Source organism: Armigeres subalbatus, chromosome 1 (genome assembly GCF_024139115.2).
Source record: "Armigeres subalbatus isolate Guangzhou_Male chromosome 1, GZ_Asu_2, whole genome shotgun sequence".
NCBI lineage: Eukaryota > Metazoa > Arthropoda > Insecta > Diptera > Culicidae > Armigeres > Armigeres subalbatus.
This window is the reverse complement of record NC_085139.1, coordinates 221,216,788-221,239,399: the sequence shown is the minus strand read 5'-3', so window position 1 is coordinate 221,239,399 and position 22,612 is coordinate 221,216,788. Positions and strand designations below refer to the sequence as shown.

At 45.0% G+C, this 22,612-nt stretch overlaps 2 protein-coding genes across 3 annotated transcripts in view; one reads left to right on the top strand and one right to left on the bottom strand.

The window, feature by feature from the left end:
* Positions 1-4,755, top strand: part of LOC134205793 (protein phosphatase Slingshot) — a 79,753-nt gene extending 74,998 nt beyond the window's left edge. For both annotated transcript variants that reach the window (XM_062681387.1, XM_062681388.1), the window contains exon 7: positions 54-4,755. In XM_062681387.1, coding sequence (XP_062537371.1) covers positions 54-2,535 — 2,482 coding nt within the window. In that variant the 3' untranslated portion in view covers positions 2,536-4,755. The remainder of the gene's footprint in view (positions 1-53) is intronic.
* An 11,606-nt stretch (positions 4,756-16,361) lies between these two features.
* Positions 16,362-18,029, bottom strand: LOC134207017 (uncharacterized). Its single transcript, XM_062682758.1, has one exon. The coding sequence runs from the start codon at positions 18,027-18,029 to the stop codon at positions 16,362-16,364; it is 1,668 nt and encodes a 555-aa protein (XP_062538742.1).
* Between the last annotated feature and the right edge of the window lie 4,583 nt (positions 18,030-22,612).

Here is a 22,612-nt window from a genome sequence, read left to right as displayed (position 1 = left end):
TTGCTCTTAACCGTATTGAAATACTGATCATTTTTCCAACTGCTTTTTTTCAGCGTTCGGCACATTCTGAACGTGACGCGCGAAATAGACAACTTCTTTCCGGGCATGTTCGACTACTTGAACGTGCGAGTGTACGATGACGAGAAAACGGACCTGCTCAAACATTGGGACAACACGTTCAAGTACATCTCCCGCGCCAAAATGGAGGGCTCGAAAGTGCTGGTGCACTGCAAGATGGGAATCTCCCGCTCGGCTTCGGTGGTAATTGCGTACGCCATGAAGGCTAACGATTGGGATTTCAACAAGGCGTTGCGACACGTCAAGGAGAAACGGAACTGCATCAAGCCGAACAAGAACTTTATCATGCAGCTCGAAACGTACCAGGGGATGCTGGACGCGATGAAGAATCGGGAAAAGCTTCAGCGGAGTAAAAGTGAAACGAATCTGAAAAGCGGTGCAAAGGAGGGACGGACACTGCCGGGCAGTGAACCGACTCCCTTGATTCAGGCTCTGAACAGGGGTAGTGCGACGAACACGTTGAACAAGAGCGGTAGGTTCCTGAGGAGATTGGGTAAGCGACCGAAGAGTTGGTCCCCAGATTCCGAGAAGGCCGCTTTGCTATTGGAAACAAGTCGACAGCAGTCCCACTCGCTGGAACATCTCATGGCACCGTCCAATGAGGCCAAAACGATTCGGATACCGTGTAGGAACGGGCAGAATTACAGTGTCTCACAGAATCAGATAGTGCACTTGCAGGAGGGGATGCAGCAGGATGAGGATGATCAGGAGCAAGAGCAATCCGAGGATCCCGAGAAGATAGTAGTGCCATCAGCGTTGTCAGCTTCCTCTGTTCGATCCATCGTCAGTGAGCTGGAATCGTCGAATAAAGCCAAAGAAACCAGCAGCAACCACAAGAGGAAAGGTTCGTCCTCGTCGGTGGCTTCCGTTACAGGGTTAAGTTTAGCACCCTCGATAGGTGGAGCGGACGAAGAAGTTAAAGATCATCAGTGGGATCCGGGAGAAAAAAGCTCGTTAACGACCGTAACTATTGCTCAAAATTGTGATACTAGTTCCGTAGTTCAGCCAGTGGTCTGCTGGACCAGTCAGAGTCAAATAATCCAGCAGGTTCAGCCGGTTTTGCCGCCGACGCAGCCGCAGCAGCAACAGCAGCCAGTACAGCATGTGTCTCGCCAGAGTTCCTGGTCCAGTGTGGATTCTGCCGTGGTAGCAGATATGATCCGCGGAACGTTGTCATCCGCGTCGCGGAATTCTAGTTGGTGTTCAGGAGACAGCCAACAACCAATCCTGGGAGGGCAACAGGGAACTCGAACGGCGCAGGCGCCTCCTTCTCGCAATAGTAGTTGGGGCTCGTATGATACGAGCAATCCCAGCAGCATACAGACAGTGGTCGAGGTTCCTGTGACTCCTACCAGTCCAGCAGAAGAGGACACCGGACAAAGCGGAATCTTTCCGTACGACAAGGACGAAATACCATGGCATCCAGGGACCGTAAAGCGGACGAAACAGAAGATCGAAGAGCGATCTACTTCGTCGATAAAACGCATTTGTAGTGAAAAGTTTGGGCACAATATTCCGAAGGATTCGGATGATGACGTTCGGGGGAAAGGTTCCCAGCAGCGATCGAACAGTGAAGAAGTTTTGCCCTCGAATCGGTCTACTACGACAATAGTTTCAAGCACGTATACGCGATTATCCGCTTCGGCACCGGACTCGTATTGTTTGTGTCCTTTCGGAGGCAAAAGGTCCGAAGAGGAATCGCTACCATCCACCGGAAAAGGACACCACCGGAGATTTAGTTTCCGGCGAAACGTTCCGGACGAGAAAAAGACTGCCACCAACGACGAAAACACAGCCATCAGCGTTAGTGGAATCGTAAAGAACCTCAAAATGAGCTTCGAAGCCAAAGTGGGCGATCGAAGCAAAAAGGAATCGAAAAAGGTTCGCTCTCTGCCATCCTCTCCGGTTGCCATACATACAGAACTGAGCAAGCACCATGGACATGCTTCTGGGAAGCAAAATCAGCAGGAGGACATAACCGTCCGGGATTTGGTCGACCGATACGAAGCACCGCGGTTACGGGCCTCGTTCAATACGCACCATCGACACAACAGCAGCAGCAGTTCCATGACCAGCTCCGGCAGCAACGAACAGGTGGTCCTCCGGCAGCGACCACGATCCGTTTTCGAGCCGCTCAAACACAAGCACCTGCCGAACCGCCCGATGACGATCACAAACTCATTCAATCTCATCCGGTCTGCGCAGGAGGACTTTAGCCGGCCGCCGCCCTTCGGTGGCGGTGGACCATTCGTACGCGGTATCATCGTTCCTCCGCTGAACAGCTCCTCTTCGAATAGTGGAAATCAGGGCGCCGGGAATGGTCCTGCGTCCGGGGTTACCGGCAAGAAGGTAATCCAGCACCACGGCAAAACGCACCCGCTGGCCAAGATCAACCTGACCAAACATCGGATCAACGCGACCTCTACGACGGCAGCTACGGCGTACAATACGATGTGAATTTGGGAGTGTTTGTGTGGTCCGAGTGGGTTTTTGTTTTTGTTTTTATGAATTGTGAATACAACAATATGAATGATAGACAGGGCTTACAAGAAATGGTGTCCCGGAGGTATTCCGATCCCAATCAAACCACCTTATCTCCCCTTTTGCCACAAAACCACAGTATTAACCAGAAAACTTAAATTGGGAAACATGCATTTTTGGGAATAATGTGAAACGCTTTAGCACGATTGTTGCCCCGTTGGAAACCTCACTGGAATGCGATTATGAAAAGGTCTGTCAAGTTTATTTGCTTTTCGGTACACCGTGCGCTTTCTTATGACTAAATTTGGATTTATTGTTGTCAATATCAAAACAATGATAAAATCAAATTACTTCAAAATTGTTCAATCTATTGTAGATTTCTTGTTTTACGCTTGATAATAATCAAAAAATTAATTATGATTAATTTGAAGTGGTTTTAATATTGAAGCTTTTGGTGTAATTTAAAGCAATGACAAGCTATTCAATTCCTTAGGAGTAGTAAGTAGCACTTATCCCAGATATTGGCGCAATAGTTGATGCAACATTTACGCGGATAGCATGGGGTCAGCTTTGAACATCTGTTCCTACTGATATGCAATTGACTCCAGGGACTTTGTTGAACATCATGCTTCTGGTGGCTTCTTCAACTCTTACAGTTGAGCTAACGCAGGTATTGCATCGCACCTTTGGTGACTCATGTCGAGATGTGGGTGTGGGCGCCGAAGTTTGAAAAAGTTGTTCGAAGTGCTCCGACCAACGTTTCATCTGATCAGTCAGTTTTTCACCGGCATCCTCGGACCTATCCTTGTTCCACTCAGGCAACGTGAGATATCGTAACGTGCAACGTGAGAAACAGAATTCTACAAACAGCACACCACTCAGCTCCGAGATCATAACGACTCATGATATGCTCATAGTCCGTATAACCGGAGCCAATCTTCACATTCAGTTTGACGGCATTATTAGTTCACTCTAAAAATCTTCTTACTGAACGTTTCTGTTTATTTTGTTGTTTTTTTTTTTTCATGATCCAATCAATGTCAGGTGTTCCAAAACAGATAAACTTACAGACATTTTCATGAATACAGGTATTACAGCACTCCTTGAAACTTTTACCCCTAAGTCCCTACGGAGACTGGTTTTCTTATGCCTTGGAAAACCTTTCCTAACCTATCGCCCTGGGTAGCATTTCCACCTCCTCCTGCCTAAATAGCTAAGATAGTTATTGAAAACAATACAAAATACGCTTCGCAAACAAAACAGCACTCTTTCTTTTCCTACGTGTGTGTGTCCGTGTGTGTGAATGAAACTGCAATCACGCTCTATTGTTATTAGGAATGCGCACGGCGCGTGCGTATGAGTCAAGCGCTTCAAAGCAAACACAAATATAGGATGGTGAGATCTTTCCATACTTTTTTTTTCGTTTCATTTTATTCTCATGTAAATATCAAAATAGAAACAGTGTATAGACTATAACATTAATGTCCCCACCCAACGATTCCCACAATGAAGACTCAATTCCCGTTAAGCTCCATTTGTCCCGTATTGTTTGTTTTGTATTATTTAGTGTAAAAGAGTAAGAAGAAAAACTTTGTGTTTGTCGTGACGTGTCCCTCCCCCTCTCAAAACCAATTTTCATCGACTCATTTTGCCTATTTTGTACGTACATCAAGAAAAACCAGCACGGTCATAGGCAGTGAAGCGCCTCGATGATGAAGCCATTTTTGTGATTTTCAGCTTTCCCTATTATGTAGTTCAGTAGTTAGGGTACTTTAGGATTTTGTTTCGGTCTTGATCTGTTCCGGCGCGCAAAACTGCTAGCAGCTTTATCTTAACCCTAAAAACAGCATTGTTGATCGCTAGAGGCGAACGCGCATTGCAGCGGTCATAAGCAGCAGAAAAAAAGAAGGAAGAAGCCAACAGCATTGTAGCAGCAAACACAATATTCAAATAACTGTTCGAATATTTTATGTGGTTTTTATAAGCTTTTAAACTGATGAAAAATCAGAAGAAAAACAAAGGAAAACAGAAAAAAATGAAAACAAAAAAACAGAGTAAAACTTAATGGAATATGCATATTGTAACAAAGCAAACGCGACATGATTGAAAAGATAAAAAACAACGTATAGGAGCAAAATAAAACAAGAATTTGTATTTAAAGACTATAAAATGAGCTAAAATCGTGATACAAGAGTACTAAGTTGGTTTAATTATTATCCGAAAATCCAGGACATTCTACAGAGCCGTTTGTTGCAGATGTCGTTATGTATATTGACGAGTCAACTACGAAAGACGGAATCACAAAACGCCGAAAGCAAAAAAAAGCCGAATGCACATAAAGCCGGTACGTGGAGAAGGCGAATGAACCACGAGTTGCATCAGCTGTTGGGAGAACCATCCATCGTTCACACCGCGAAAATCGGAAGACTGCGGTGGGCCGGGCACGTAGCCAGAATGTCGGACAGTAATCCGGTGAAAATGGTTCTCGACAACGATCCGACGGGAACAAGAAGGCGAGGTGCACAGCGGGCAAGGTGGATCGATCAGGTGGAGGACGACTTGCGGACCCTCCGCAGACTGCGTGGTTGGCGAAGTGCAGCCATGAACCGAGCTGAATGGAGAAGTCTTTTATGTGCAGCACAGGCCACTCCGGCCTTAGTCTGATGATAAATAAATAAACATAAAGCCGAAAGCACAAAAGGCGAGGGCGCGCTCGCTCCGGTCCACTTTATTGCTCTGCCGAATTTATTCGGACTATTTTGATTCAAATTCTGTGATTTCTTGCCAAAAGTCAGTTTCTCCTGAATTAGCAGAAAATTAAACACAATTGGGAACACCGCATTACCGTGAGTTATAAAACTTTTAGGTAAACATTTAATTGGAAAACTTTTTTAGCTTCTGATGTCGCAATTATATCGTGAGTACTGCGCATCATTAGCACAGCCATGCGTCATAAAGCGTACCACTCACTCGTACATTGATAGAATAAATTCTCATTAACGAATCTCTACGGGTTATTCTTCAGTTTTCTGGGAATAAAAACGGACTGTATATTAAAAAAGATTCGAAACGTGTTTTATTCTTCGCGTCGGTCCACACACTCATTCAGTACACCGTGAAAAAAAATAATAATTAAAACCAATAAAGCATAGGGTTACCAATTTAAGGATATACATTCCAAATGACCGTTTACACCTGAACATTCTCCCTCGCCTTGCAGTTTCCGTAGAAACTCAATCCTCGATTGGAAGCAACGACAGTTTGGCAGTTGTCCTCTTGAAAGAACCGCTCGACGTCCGTACAGTTACCACTCTGGTAACCTTATCTGCTCCAATATGTGTCTGGTCCACTCTACCCAACTTCCACTGCAGAGGCGGGAGATTATCCTCCCGTAATACGACCAGATCTCCGATCTTTAACTCCTTATGATGATGATTATGCTTCGGACGTTGCTGTAACTCTTGCAGATAGTCGGATGACCATCTTTTCCAGAAGGTATCTCTTATCCGTTGAATTTCTTGATACTTCGACAATGTATTTATTTTTAGATCCTCCAGCGACGGCTCCGGAATTGCAGTCAAATCACGACCTATCAGAAGATGAGCTGGATTGATAGCCTTGAGATCGCTGGGATCAGACGACATTGGTACGAGTGGCCTTGAGTTTAAAATGGCTTCAATCTGAATTATGAGTGTTCCATTGGTCGTATGTGTACTTCGATTCGCCAACTACTCGTCTGATGTGGTGTTTCGCAGACCTTACTCCTGCTTCCCATACGCCGCCGAATTCAGGAGAACGAGCAGGAATGAATTTCCAATTAATTTCCAGCGGCAGGCAATAGTTTTTGAACGCCTCAATAGTAGCTTCACTCCGGAACAACTGATACAGTTTGTGAAGCTCGGAATTGGCACCTATAAAATTAGTACCATTGTCTGACAGAATTGTAGTTGGTACGGGATCAGTACAAAAGGCCGAATCACAAAAGGCCGAACCACAGAAGGCCGAATCACAAAAGGCCGAAAATGTTCTAGCATACCACAAAAGGCCGAAAACCCAGAAGGCCGAACCACGAAAGGCCGAATGATACAAAAGGCCGAATCATTACAAAAAGTTTCAATCTTTCAATTAAGAGAACTTGGAATATTGACAAATTTACGTTTACTTATATTATGCTGCCCTATTAAGAAAAACTTGTCCACGTGTTTTGCAACTACTAGCAGCGATCTTATACTAAGGACACACCTGTGGTACTTGTACCATGGTACAAGAGGACAAGAAAATTATTCCAAGACTATCTTTGATAAAGACAATAATCAGTACGGAACTCATTTCAAGATTCTTGTACCATGGTACTTGTACCACCAGTGTGTCATTAGTATTAATCAATCTTATTCAGTTGAGGTATTTAACGTCAGTTCAACGTCGAAGCTCAATCTTTCAATTGAAAGAAGTTGTATGACGGTGTTTACAGAGTCAATTTGATTCCTTATATATTGCATAATAGATCAATCTTCATTGCAGTAATGAAAGCATGAACATACGGATAAATATTATCACTTTAAAGTAACGGAGTAATCCAAGAGCTCTCTTTTTTCTTTCTTTGCTGACGTAGTAATCATTATCAGTAGTATTGGGAAAAGTTAAATTCCCAAATCTAATGCAAGAGCCCGAGTTAAATTCCACCGGATTCATGGCTCACAGAATCGAATTGCCGATTTGCATCAATGAAGGAGTTGTGCGCTTCATGATGCATGGTTGAGCATTGTGCTAATGATGCGCACTACTCATGATCTAATTGCGACATCAGAATGCTTTTGACCAAAAGCTGTATAACTTGCAGTAACGCGGTGTTCCTCAATGCATATCATTTTCTCCCAATTTAAAAGAAACTGACTTCACAAGACTTCACTGAGAAATCACAAAATAATCTGCATATTCTAAATTATATTAAGTACTAGCAGACCCGACGAACTTTGTTTCGCCTAAAATTGATTTATTCTCTGATTAGTTCTCGAGTTAAGCAGAAAAGTGTGTTCCATTTGTATGGGAGCCCCCCTTTCCAAAAGGGGGAGGGGTCTCAAACCATCTTAAGAACCTTCCCCGACCCCAAAAACCTCTGCATGTAAATTTTCACGCCGAACAGTTCAGTAGTTTCCGAGTCTATAAGGGTCAGACAGACAGAAATTCATTTTTATGTATATAGATTTGAATAAAAAAAAGTCTGAATAAAATCGGCAGACCAACAAAGTGGACCGGAGCGAGCGCGCGCGCTCCGGTCCACTTTGTTGGTCTGCCGATTTTATTCGGCCTTTTGTGGTTTCGGCCTTTGTGATTCGGCCTTATGTGATTTCGGCCTTTTGTGCATTCGGCCTTTTTGCTTTCGGCCTATCGTAATTCGGCCATTCGTGATTCGGCCTTTTGTGATTCGGCCTTTCGTAGTAGACCCGTTGGTACTCCTCTTCTTGAAACGAAACGCTTCAGGACGTTGATGAACGTTGGACGTTGACTGGAGAGATCAACCGCCAACTCCATATGAATAGCCTTAGATGATAAACACTAGACTGGCTCAGCTTAGTATGGGGAGAAAAAAATGTTGTCGAATTCTACGGGGCACCCCCAGGATTGTGTCTTTTGGTGAGAAAATCAATCTCTGAAAATTTCAGCTCAATCGGTTGTTGCATAAGCTGGCGCAATTGATTTGAAATTAGTATGGGGATTTCAGTCAAAATATATAGGAAAATACACCTTCGTCACTCATTCGATCTGAAAATTGTTTCTGATCTTTCGATTCAGCTCAGAATTACAAAAAGGGCAGTTGGTATGTTACAGAACAATTTCACAGAACATTGTATGATGATTAAATGCACTTTTACTTAGCTTTCGGCTGATGTATTGAGAGCTGGATAGTGCAATTTTGGATTTATTGATCGAATCGCATCAGCCGAAAACTATATAAAAGTTCATTTAATCATCATACAATGTTCTGTGAAAGTATTCTGTAACATACCAACTGCCTTTTTTGCGATTCTGAGCTCAATCGTACGATCAGAAACAATTTTCAGATCGAATGAGTGACGAAGGTCTATTTTCCTATATATTTTGACTGAAATCCCCACACTAATTTCAAATCAATTGCGCCAGCTTATGCAACAACCGATTGAGCTGAAATTTTCAGAGATTGATTTTCTCGCCAAAAAACACAATCCTGGGGGGTGCCCCGTGGAATTTGACAACATTTTGTTTCCTGGGCCAGTCTAATAAACACACAAACAGTGCTATGTATCCCTTCATGATGGTCGGCTTACGTGGATTGCCAGTCTTGATACAGAATGGTCCTGCATAGTCAACTCCGACTCGTGAAAAAACATCAGCTCGAGTAACGCGATAAGAAGGAAGATCGCCCATGAATCGTGAAAGCTTGGAAGGATTAGCCCTGAAGCAACGTACGCATTTCCTCAAATGTTGTTGTACTCGGTTCCGATCATCAAGTATCGAAAATCTTTGGCGAAGAAGAGACAACAGCCCATTTGCACCAATGTGCAGATACCTATGATGTAGGACGTCGATGATCATTCTCGTCACGTGGTGATTCGAAGGTAGAATAGCAGGATGGCGTTGTTCAAATGTAAGATTAGCGTGTTTGATCCGCCCTCCAACTCTCAGGATACCGGATTCCAATGTAGGGTTGAGATTCCGCAGCTTACCGACGTATTTATGTTCAGGTTCGCCGGTTAGATGAAATTTCTCGATTTGGTTTATTTCTTCTGGAAAACATGATGCCTGAACCGCCTTCACTATCAAATCCAAACTCACCTGATATTCTTCAACAGTAGGGAACGTTTGATGATCGTTAGCAATGCGAATTTTCCTTGCCTTGTCTGATGAATCGAGCCACAAGTGCCATGACTCGTCGCAAACGATTGAATGAACTAAACCTTGTAAGAACATGTAGCCCTGAGGCCTTTCGTATGCGACACAAACAAGTTTCTTTATAGGTATCTGGAATTTCAATCACTTCTGTCGTTTTAAATTCGATGTATGGCGAATTTCTTAGAAAAGTAGGCCTATGCCACCAAACGTCACTATTCTTCAACTCTTCAGGGTAAACACCGCGCGACAGCATATCTGCCGGATTCGATTTTGATTCGACGTACTTGCGTTCAAATTCCGTAGTTGACCGGTTGACTTCCGCAACACGATTAGACACAAAAGTGTTAAGGTCGTGGGGGGATTTGTGTAGCCAGCATAATACGATGGTGGAATCCGTCCATAAAACTACCTTGTCGAAATTCAGCTTCAGCGCCGAAATAACAACAGTAATCAATCGAGTCATCAACAAAAATCCGCATAACTCGAGACGTGGGATCGTTTGCTTCGGAGATCCTAGCTTCGGAGCAACTCTTGATTTGCTTGTCAGCAGATGAAGTTCGGCGTTACCATCAGGGAGAATTGACCTTATATATACACACGCCCCGTATGCAGAGAAAGATGCATCCGAAAAGGCATGTAGCTCGATACTAACACGGTTTGCTGAGAGAACGCATCGGCTAATTTTCAGTCCCTCTGATCTTTTCAAACTGGCCAAATACTTCATCCAGGAATTGATTTGGTCGGGAGGCACTTCTTCGTCCCAAATAACTCCCAACCTCCACAAATCACGAATTAACAGTTTGCAAAGTACGATAGATGGTGCCAACAGACCCAGTGGATCAAAAGTTTTCGAAACTTCGGAAAGAATATGGCGTTTTGTAATTACAGCCTGCTCCACAACAGGGTTAATCCGGAAACAGAATTCATTTGTTTGAGGATTCCATAATAATCCCAGTGTCTTGATTACATCGTTTGCTCCACAGATTTCTAATGACGTTCGTTTTTCTTGTAGTTCATCCGGAATCGCTTGCAAAAACTCCTCAGAGTTGGAACACCATTTATGTAGATGGAATCCACCACGCTTCAGTAGATGCACTAGCTGATCCGCTGCCGCCTTGATAAAGTCTATCGTGTCACCACCGGTCAATGTATCGTCAATGTAGAAATCATGCAGAACAATTTCGGCGGCTATGGGAAACTGATTGCCTTCATCCTGTACGAGTTGCTTTAGCATTCGAGTTGCTGCAAAAGGGGCAGATGCCGTTCCGTATGTTACTGCGGTCAATTCAAATGTGCGAACCGGCTCTGTTGATTGCTGACGATAAAAAAACCCGCAAAAATTTAGTATCATCTGCTGACATTGTAATTTGCCTGTACATCTTAGGGATATCACAAGTAAACACGTACACCCAGGTTTTTTTTACGCGGTTGGAATTCATTAATTTCTCGGTTAACCTGAACTTTTACAGCTTTTCAAATACCCTCTGAATTTTCTTTGATTTTTTGTGAATTTTTTGGTGGGGTTATCTCATTGTTTCATTGTCGCTGAAGGTCTTTAACGACCAAAACCAAACCGTGTAAAAAAAACCTGGGTGTACTGGTGAATCCGAAATCGCATCGTGATGTCTGATAGCGAATCCTGAACGATCGGACCTGTCATCAACACGTCGTTCAGTGAGAGTCCCGAAGAAGATTTCGCTGACGCATCAAACACTGTGCATAACTTCGTTGATGATGACGGCTTGAAAACCGCATGGTGCGGCAAGAAGCAGTTTGGTTTACTTCTTGCCTCTGGTTCAAATATCTCTCGGCAATGATTGAGTCCAATGTACTCTTCGATGAAACAATCGTATTCGCCTTTCAATCTTTCGTTACTGTTCAACCGCTTTTCTAACTGCTGGAATCGATGTAGCGCATGTTGTCTCGTTTCACCAAGCTTGCTTACGTTTTCACGAAACGGTAGTCTGAGCATAATGCTGCTCACACAATTCCTCCTCAGGTGACAACTTAGCAGCCATTGGTACTTCCTCAAGAGACCAAAACCGTTGAACCAGCTCGTCCAGTCTACTTTCCGTTGCAATTGAAACCGTGTTGCAATGTTGTGGTTATATACATGACGAGCGACCATTGATTGGTCCAGCAACAACCCCTCCAAAAAATGTTTCCAGGAGGATTGGACGCCCGGGCCCCAGTTCGACACGGTTGGTCATTATGATACTGTAGAAAAGCTCGGAACCAATCAAAAGATCGATTCGTTGAGGCTTATAGAATTCCGGATCTGCCAGACGAGTGTGATCGGGAATCGCTATTTCCGAAGTGTTGAGTTTCTGAGCCGGAAGTATGCCTGTGATCCTCGGCACAACTAAGCATTCGATGGTGGTACGGTAACTTGTAGATCTAGATTGAAGCACCACCGTCACTTGATTTGGGTCTTCTTGCCGTTGACTCCGACTAAGCTGGTTGCACACTTCTCGCGTTGAATCTCAAGGAGTGCTGCCATTGCTTCTGTGATAAGATGGAGTTGTGAACCGGAGTCAAGTAGAATACGACACAGCTTTGCGTTGCCATGTTCGTCAAGAATATTTACAACCGCAGTAGACATCAGCACATCATTGTAAGTTTCGAAATTGAGGGTTACCACGTTGCTCATTGTTGGCACTACATTATCGTTTTCGACAGGTTTCACTGTATCTGTACCAGTGTTAACATTCGGTTTTGTCGAATCGATATGGAGAACTGTATGATGCCGTTTGTTACACTCACGGCAAGAATGTTCTTTCCCATAAAACACGCACTTGGTTTCGGAGATCGTTACAGCACATGAAAAAGATTTCGACAATGGCGTCTTGGATGATAGAGTAGGTATGGTCTTCTGCTTTCCCTTGTATTGGCCAGAAGCCTCCACTCTTTCTAGAACTGTTGCGTGCTTCTCCAGGAACTCGATTGTCTTCTTGTATGTCGGAATGACACCATGTCTATTTCTAGCTTCCCACAGTTTCTTCGGCTCGTAGTCTAGCTTAGATGCAAGAAAATTCACCAATACGACGTCTGAGAGGCCTAGTACATCGTACCCGTGGTATCTGAGCGATTCAACGTGTATTTTACACTCCTCGATCAACTCCCTTAGATGTCTTCCGCTCTCCTGTGTCATAGGTTTCAGCTGCAACAACTTACTGGCATGAATATTCACCACCTTTCGCTTGTCTTCATATCGCTGCACTAAAAAGTCCCAAGCTGCATCGTAGTTGTTATCGTTGATGAATTGTTGATTGATGGCACCAGCTGCTTCTCCAACGAGACTCTTATCCAGATGATATAATTTCGAAGAATCGTCTTCCGTGGCACATTTATTCATGATGTCCGTGAACATGGACTTGAACCTAATCCAGTGTTCAGGCTTTCCGTCAAACGTTGGAAGCAGGTATGAGGCAGAATCGATTGCTGTACTCGGATCGGTTGAGGAACACCGGATATAGTTTGTAAGGCAGTAGAATGTTGTACATTTTTCTGCTCCTTCAGAAGCCTGCACAGAACCAGTACGACACATCCGTGATTTTTTTTTTTCTTCCTAAACAATGGAGGGGGAATCTGCTCAACAGACATCCTGGGTTGACCAGGAAGTGCGGGGTTAGGGATCACCGAGGGAGGCAGGACTACATTCCCGACCCGCTAAACCGTTTCCATTGCCGCCAAGCCCATAGTCCCTTCGGTACAACCAGAAAGTAATGCTTCAAAGGGGGCCAGTGCACAACGCACCCTCGAGGTTAGCTGCGTGTCCTTGCAGCACCGAACATCGTAACTCGCTTTTCTAGAAGAACACCATGGTATCGTGCCAGCGCGTTGCCGGCTTTCCAGGTGGCCTTACCACGCCCTATGTCCTCGGAAGGTGGGAAGGGTCGACTTCGCGCCTGCTTCCCTCTGCACGACTGGTATCAAGAATGATGATGCCGCGTGCACCCCAAATTGACCTTTCTGCGATAGGGCCTATTCGCCAGCACACAGAGGGACTTGCCGACGCGAGGCCTACGCCTGCCCCAGCCTTGACGAGGACCCCTTTCCGTCCTCGGGCTCGGAACCCTGTTGACCGACGCCGCGAAAGCGACGATACCATGTTGTTCTTCGCGCGGCCACTTGTTCGATAAAAGGATCGAGTTCGACCACAGAGCATGACCACCGGTATGACCCATGAAGCCGACTCCGATCCCTTGGACCACCTCTTATTTGCGCCTGAACTAGCCCCCGGTCGGCGCGCCACCTTCTGTGTAGCTCCGAGACGATTTGGGCGATAGCCGATAAAACGGCGTTCTAGCCAACTTCATCTTCACATATCCTCCGAACTAGTTTGTCCGGGGTAGTGTCCAGACCACATGTGGTCACGCATTGCGCGAAAACGTGAGCACACGAACAACACGTGTTCCGCCGTTTCCTCTAAACATGCGCACACCAAACACTCGGGCGAGGCCGAGCAAGCCAGCTGCGTGCTTGCTGTTCACAGCTTTGCTGGAACAAATCAAACAATTGGGAGGGTTCGTGCAGCATTGTGCCTTATGTCCCTCCAATCCGCAGCGTCGGCAGAGATTGCTTCTGTCAGGGCCTTTGCAGTCCCATTGCTTGTGCCCCGGTTCCAGGCACTTGAAGCAAACTTCGGGTTGCTCGTATATGCGCACAGGGCATACCGACCATCCCACCTTGACGCTCCCTAACTTGACTACCCTGAAGCCGTCCGCTGCAGATAGCCGAACCAATGCTACCTGCGTCCCTGCCGGACCTTTCCGTAGCCGAACGGCTGCGGTGGTCGTCTCCACTTCACACTGTCGCCGCAGTGCCGTGACGAGCTCTTCGACTTCAGTGATCTCGTCCAGGTCTTTAACCCTTAGATTCACCTCCGTCGTGAGTGCCCTCACCTTGACCGTCTCGCCTAGGACCTCCTCCGCTAACTTCTTGTAGGCGGCGCCCTTTTGCGAGACGCCCTGCTTCAGCTCGAGTATCATCTCGCCCATCCGGGTACGTCTTATTCGACGTACGTCGGCGCCGAGTTCACCGAGCTTGACGTCACTCCTCATCGCCTTCAAAACGTCCGAGTACTTAGCCTCGTCCGCCGTGATGACTAGGGCATCGCCCCTGGAGCGTTTGGCGCCTACCCTAGACTTCTTGCTACCCTCATTCGCCTGGGCCTTCTTTTCGGCCCTTGACGTCTTCGGTTTCCTCTTGTTCTTGACCAGGGTCCAGGAGGCGTCACCCCCTCTATTTCCCTGGTCTGGTGCGGCTGAGAACTTTCAGCCTGCCGTAACCCTTTATCACCGTCTTTCCTGAGTGGACGGACCTTTCCAGGTCCTTCCTCCCCCGGTTTTGGAGGTACCTTACCGGGGTTCAGCTTCCCAGCCCCACTACCCTTGTTCGGGGTAGTAACCCTCCGCGTTTTGGAGCGGCCCCCAGGGAGCTCATCCCCGGAGACTGTCTCCCCTGTTTTTGTGTCTGCTCCGTTGGAGCAGTCACCCCTGACGTACCTGCAAATACTTGAGCCTCAGTCTGGGTAGACTTTGGCACCACCGTCTTCGCTGGCACGCCTTCGGTCGATTCGACCTTGCCTGAGTCCTTGGGCTTCAGTCTGGGTAGACCTCGACTCCACCGATTTCACGGGTTTACACTTGGCCGTCCTGACCGCCCTCTCCAGCTTGGCGTCCAGCATCGACTTTCGAAGTTTCTGCAAGCTCCTCTTGAGGTCCTTGCTGATATTATGCTTCGATGACGCAAAGTCGATGATGGCGTCCAGCTGTTCCGTCGCCACCTCGAAGGCCGAAAGCCCATCGCGTTTGCGGTTCATCGCCTCCACAAGCCATGGGCCGTCAATAACCCCTACCGGCGTTTTTATAGCCGAGAGGAAGGTTGAGTGACCCACGCTGGCGCTGCGCAATGAGCTTCCGACTATTGCCTCTGGCCTTCTAGGCGGAGACCTGAACAACCCACCTCTTGCGAAGGGGTTGTCGCCTACACTACTACCACTAATTGAAGAATTGACTTGGTTTTCCATTTTGGTCCCACGAGTTGCTCGGGAAAAGAGGTCCACCACGCCAGAGACCAGCATGACGCGGTAAGGGACAATTACTGTGGAGGGTGCCCAGGTACCCCACAGGCTCCGTTAAAGGCCTAGCTTATTATTTCACCCCCTGGCCATGCATCCCCTCGGCACGGGTCGCTTAACGCCTTGGGATTAGGGGTTAGGGACGATGGTCCCGGTCTAACTCGCAGTGGCCATGGGGAGGGGTCGTCAAGCCCTTGGACAAAGTCCCTGCTGCCCCCGACACATCCGTGATCGAATGGACCAAAATGTACGGGTTATTATTCAGTTTTCTGGGAATAAAAACGGACTGTGTAAAAGATTCGAAACGTGTTTTATTCTTCGCGTCGGTCCACAAGTAGGCCCGACTTCCGCAGATGATGCGCCTTCGTATTTCACGACTAACATTGTTATCAGCCATTAGCAAAGATCCAAGACTCTCGATCTTCCTGTTGACGCTTTTTCCTCCGGAAAATCGAGTTTTGTCTGTTCCGCGCCTGTTTATATCGTGCCTCGTTCGACCTCGAGCGATGTTGCAGCAATCTTGCCCGTGCTGCATTCTTCTCTTCTACAAACTGCTCACATTCGCCGTTATACCAGTCGTTTCTCTGATCCGGGTGCACCGTGCCAAGTGCCAAATCGCAAAGCGGTCTATTCTATTGTTTTGAGCAAAGAAAGTTATTCCGATGAATTTAACAAAGAAGAACACGCAAATATCACGCTATGATGCAAATCGCGAGTCGAATCATGTTCGATTATCTGGGCCATGAGTCGGGTGAGGTTTCTTCTTCTTATTTTTGCTTGAGCGTCAAGCTCGAAAGGGCCAGTAGCTCAGACTATATGCCCTGCTTTCTCTTTATAGCTATTATTTGCTTCACAATTTAAGCTTGGCCTTGTTGCAAAAGTCCACAATTTGTTCAAGTAGTTTATCATTGTTTGTTATCGCATTTCGGAAAAGCTCCGTCAAATTTCCAAATCGTCCATCAAAGTCGTATTCACTTCTTAGCATCCCAAATTTTGGGCAATGTAGTACTAAGTGCTCTCCATTTTCTGCTTCATCACACATGTCGCAGTTCGGGTCTTCGACAATCTTCATTTTACGTAACCAGTAGTTGGAATAGTCATGACCACTGATTAGTCTATTCAGGAGTCGTATTCCTTTGCCACTAGTGTTTAATCCTTTGAACCATGGTGAGTATTCAAATTTTTTCATTACAGCGTAAAATTTTTGTCCTTTGTCCCGTGAGTAGTCATGGTACCATGTATTTGTTGCTTCAGCTTTACGTATTTTTAGGTACTGCAGTGCATCTTTCAGCAAACATGGGTTTCTACTAACCGTGAATGGTCTAGTTAACCCGTTCCTGGCCAGACGGTCCGCTATTTCGTTTCCTGCGATGTTCACGTGTGACGGGATCCACTGAAATTTGGTATTCCATCTCTGTGCCGTTTCTAGTATTTGTACAATTACACATTCTCCTTCTCTATCTTCTATGACGTTGTCCAATATCATTAACGATGATTTGGAATCGGTGTAGACTACATAATTGAGCAATTGCTGCCTTTCGATGATCTGCATTGCTTCGGATATCGCTAGTACTTCCGCTGATGTAATGCTAAACCGTTGTCCAGTATTTTCCACGTAGACTCCGATAGCACATTTGTTCGCATCTTTGGATGCATCCGTAAAAATCCTGCCTCTATTTTGGTATTTCCCATTCATAGCACCAAGTGCGGACTGCTTCAGGACCCTGCAGTTCAAGTCCTTTTTTGCTGCTTTAATTCCATCTAAAGTGTACTCTATGCCTATCTCCTGGGCTGCAGTAAACTTCCTCACTGGTGATATTCTATCGAAGATTTCTTGGTGCTCCAAATACACCAATTCCATGAATGAGAGCGAATCGTCACTTACTCTCTCTCGATTCCGATCCTTCAATGTTTTCAGTTGTTCAGCAATGATGTTGTTTCTTGACATTGTTCTGCCGATTTCTCTTGCTGTTATATATTCTAATCTCACTTTGATGGGATCTTGCCCTCCGACAGCGTGTAGTACGTTCAATGGTGTAGTTCTAGTTAGGCCAGTCGCTTTTCGTAGACATTGGTTGTTAACCGTCTCCAGTTTCTTCAAATTTGTTTGGCAGGCGTTGTTATGTGCCGTGCATCCGTATTCCACCACGCTTCGAATCAATGCTTCATACAATCGTATTGTCACTTGCGGGTGACTGCCATTCTTAATGCCACACAGTACCTTCAACATGTTCTGTCTGTCTCGTAGAATTTCTCCTAACTGCCTGACATGTATTCCAAAACTTAGAGTCCGATCCAAGTGGACTCCCAGATGCTTTATATACCGGACTGTTTCCACATCTTGTCCATTAATCTGGAGCGATAGCTGTTTGTTGTTCGCTTGGAATAGAATAGCCTTCGTCTTTTGGGCATTTATTTTAAGGTTTAGATTGTTCGCCTCAGTTTGGAAATGGTCCAGGTATAGTTGAGCTATACCGAAATCATCGGCAAACTGCACTAGCTCGACATCTTCAACCATTATGCTATGCAATCCAATCGTATAAATATTGAATAGAGTGGGAGACATGACATCTCCCTAAGGTAATCCATTGCTCACTATTCTTTCGATGCATCCAGTTCTCATCGTAAGTTGTAACCTACGATTCTTTAGGAAAGATTCAATCCAAATTTGTATTTCATTTGGTACTCTTAAATCGGCCAGTATTTCGCCTAATTTGTCCGTTTTCACTGCATTGAATGCATTGGACAGGTCGATTGCAACAAGTGCTACCACTTTTCCTTCTTTTTTCGCCTTTTTAATGTTGTTGATTAGATATGCCACACAGGTCGTAGTTGACATGTGACGTCGGAATCCGAATGATTTTTAAGGAAGTATGTTTTTTTCCTCCAGGAAATTCTGTAACTTTTGGAGAACTGCTGTATTCGCAACTTTTGTGATAGTCGGAACTAGTGATATAGGCCGCTTGCCTTCCGGCGTCGATTGATCTCGACCTGGTTTTGGTACTGGGACGATTTTAATCACCTTTAGGGTATCGCTTATGGCGCCTCTGTGCCACATGTTGTTGATATCCTTGACGATTGCGTCAGTAGCCTCCGCACTTAGGCTAGATAACGTTTCGTAGGAGATGAGATCCACCCCTGGAGCTGATCTCTTGTTTTTACTTGAGACGATGGTTTTCCATGTTTCCCTGGTGATTAGAGGAAACTTAACAGTATTTCCGTAGCTTCCAGTTTGTACCACATTGTGTCCCTCGAAGTGTGTATCTAAGAAGGCCTCAGCAGCCTCTTTGACGTCGAATAATAAGTTGTTTTCCTTTCTTCGCCTTTTGTGACCCGTCATCATTCCCACCTTTTGTCACAATTCTTTGGACGTAGTTAAAAGGTTTATTTCGTCTGCCAGTGCTTCGAATTTCTTCCTGATTTCTTTCCGTTTAAGCCTTTGAAATATTGCTGCCTTTTTTTGAACAACAAGAGATTCTCCTGACTTGATGTTCGGTTTAATACACGTCGTGCCTCCGTTTTGTCCCGCCACGCTCGATCAACTTGATCCGACCACCAATACTTCGGAGTTCGAGTAGTTTGGAATTTATTCCGTCTCGTGATTTCTCTGTTCTTACTTATTAGATCTTCCACATGCTTGATATCAGTTGAATCCAAAGCGGAAATGCTTTTCAGAACTTGCTTCCTGTTAATGTACACATGTGATCTGCTCTCTTCACTTTTTCCAAGCACAATTTTTATCACCATGTGATGTCCACCTACGCTCCAATCCTTAACTGTTCAATTTATTTCTTGATATATATTCGGCGTACAGAAAGTGATATCTACGGCAGTGGATCTCCTATCCGTTTGTACTGGAACAAAGGTGGGCGTCCCATCGTTACATATGATCAGTTGGGCTGTGTCTACTTTTTCTGCCAGGCCTTTTCCCTTGCTATCGCAACGTTCATCTCCCCATGCTTGATGGTGGGCGTTGAAATCGCCTCCAATTACAGCTTTGGGGAATTTGTCTGCGAAATCTATGATAGTGTTGATGTCTTTGCTGAAGTCGTCTAGCGTGATGGATGGGCTTATATAAACGGATAGAACCGTCATATTCTTGGGTAGCACTTCAATGCACACAGCCTGGGTCATATCCGATGTAACTGGTAGTTTATGAACTATGTAATTGTAATTAGTCGATAGCAATATCGCTGCTCCACCATATCCGTCCGATGTTGAATCGGTGATTGTATGGTATCCGGTTATATTGTACTTGTTGGTATTTGTGTGGTTCTCATTTGTCCAAACCTCTGACAGTATTCCGATGTCTATGCCCTCACTTGTCATTATTCTATGTATTTCAGCCCTATTTTTAGAAAGACTTTGAACATTAGATTGAATTATTTTTAAGTTATTTGAGTTGTTGAATGTGATTTAATTATTCCTAGTTTATACTTCTTGATCAGCTTCAGACTGATCATTATTCTGTACTACAACATTGGCTAAGTCGAAATATTTCGTTGTGCATTCGTTAAAATGTGCTTTAGCAGTTTCATTACTTCCCAACTTTGTGACGTAATCGGTGTAGAAGCTAATAAGATCTGCGTGACGCTTCTCATCCGCTCTTCTGATTTCAGATTGTGCTTTAGCTTCCATTTTTTCCCGTGTCTGCCTCAGAACGTTTTCCCATTTCTCCTGTTGTCCTACTACGTGCCGGTTATTCAAGCCCATGCCGACTGTGTTGGTGCTGACAGTAGCCTCTGATAACAAGCTGTTCCGTTCTTCAGTGGTCTTCAGTGCCTTCGTTGCCAAAACATGTTGTTCCTTTGTGTCGCTTCGTTGACGTTTCATTTTTCGTTTTCATTTTCGATTTCTGTTGCTCCTTTCGCTCTTTTTCAATTTCAATCGCTGCTTTGATTGCCTTCCTTTCCTGGTTTGTTTTAATCCATTCTTCCCTTAGTGGATTTTTCCATTGGAAGCTTCCACTAGTCATGTTTGCAAACGAGTTTGAAACCGTGGGGAACTCATCCAGATGGTTCAGCGGTTCATAGAGATTTTCCGATACGATTGGTATGATTTCCCTCGCTTCCGTGTATGTGATGTTCTTCCTAGACATGAGCCCTTTGATTTTGGCTTGTCGTTCCCTTTTCCGGGCATTTGTTGTCTTTCGATGAATGTTCCGATGAGTTGCAGTTGGCGCATTTGGTCTTATTCTTGCACTGTACATATTCCTCACTTGTGTCGTGTTGCTCAGTGCAATTCTCACACCGCCGACGACCTTTGCAGTTACTCTCTCGATGATTAAATCTCAAGCACTTCCCGCAAACGATAACCCTTTGGTAGAAAGGCCGAACTGCGCTTTTGCAGCAAAAGAGTCGAACTGAATCTGGTAGCTGATTGGCTCGAAATGAGACACTGACTCTCGTTGTAGGTATTTTTTCTGCCGTTCGTGTTAGTCGTCTGACTCCTAGAACTTGTACGTCGCAATCGATGCCATCGAGTATGTCGTCGTCTGTAATCTCCTCAGGAATTCCTGAGATGACTCCTGTTATCGCCACCAAATGTTTCGGCACATAGGCTCGATAGGGCGAATCTACTGCGTTGAGCGCTTCGACCATTTGATTTGCCTTCTCAAAGTTGCTCAGGTAGACCATAATTCTTCGTGCGCCAGTGTATTTCATGTCTGTCACGTATTTGTTGAATTTTTCATGTTTTCAAATCATCAAACCCACGGTGTACTTGTTGATCTTGCTGGCCTTGTCCTTCAGCTCCATGTAAACCCTGTACGGCGGACTGTCTTTGCATGTGTAGGTGAAGTTTTCTCGTGCAGTGGCTTCAGCTCCATTCCTGTCGTTCATTCCCGTGAATTGTCCTCTTGTTCCATCGTTGATTGCATCCAAATACCAACTTCGTAACCCATCATTTATTGACGGATCAGGTGGATCTTTCGACCCCATCATTGCTTCCCTCTTCTCTCCCTCTCTCTTCTTCACACTTTTTCTCTCCTATTGAAATCAATATGGCGTCTCTTCCACCGGTTAATCAATTTTTGCTACCAATCTAGCGTATTTCCTATCAGTTGCTATTCTCTACGTTCACTACCAAATCGTTTTTGTATGCACTGTTATCACTCCGTTAGGAATCACTTCCACTTCTGTATGAAATTATTTTCGAGACGATCGCGTAACAACAATCCTTCTTGAACCGTCTAAGACGAATTAAGTACTGTCCATTTAATTCCACTAGTTAATTTTCGTAATCTTTGCAGATACGTATTTCGACCACAACTGTGTGGTCGTCTTCAGTGTCTTGTACTTGACTCGACTTGAAGAAAACAATCGCAACTTACACTATTTATACTACGCTAGGTACCTAATCTAATCTTATTTGCCTACTTTATTTACCTATATAGTAAATTACTTTATTGTTTAGGTAGAAACTTGAAGAGCCAAGAGCTGCCATTTCCCTGATCCTTATTCAACAGCGCTGTTTGTACCTGTCGGTGGATTTCCAAACTCTCAGCTACATCGAGTTTCCATGGGGAAGAGACATTTCTTAAGATTTTAATATTTGATGCCGTAATTGGGTGATTTTCCTTATACACATGCTCTGCTACCTTAGATCTAAATTCGTAATGTAATTCCTTATCGTTTTCTCTTTTCGCCTTACTCACTTCCGCCATATGTTCCTTGAACCTTATATCTAATGATCTTTTGTTTGCCCTACATAGATTTTTTCACATTGGGAACAACTTATCTTATAAACGCCTGCCTTATTCAACATTTCTACTTTATCCTTCGTTGAACCCAATAGAGACTTGAGTTGGTTGCTTCTACTGGAGAATACTAGATCGATGCCGAATTTCCTTAGTCGAGGGCGTAGCTGGTTGGTGATGTGTTTATCATATGGGACCGAAACTCTTATCAGCGGCGCCTCTATCGGTGTCAGTGTTGTATGGCCATTTCGTCGGAGGGTCCTTTCCTTCTTGTTGATGATCGCTCGTATAGTCCTCTCCTGGTATCCGTTGATCTTCGCTGTTTCCAAGATGTATTGTAGTTCCTTCGTTTTTCCTTCTTCGCTCAGGGGTATCGTCTGCATCCTGTGGATCATGTGATGAAA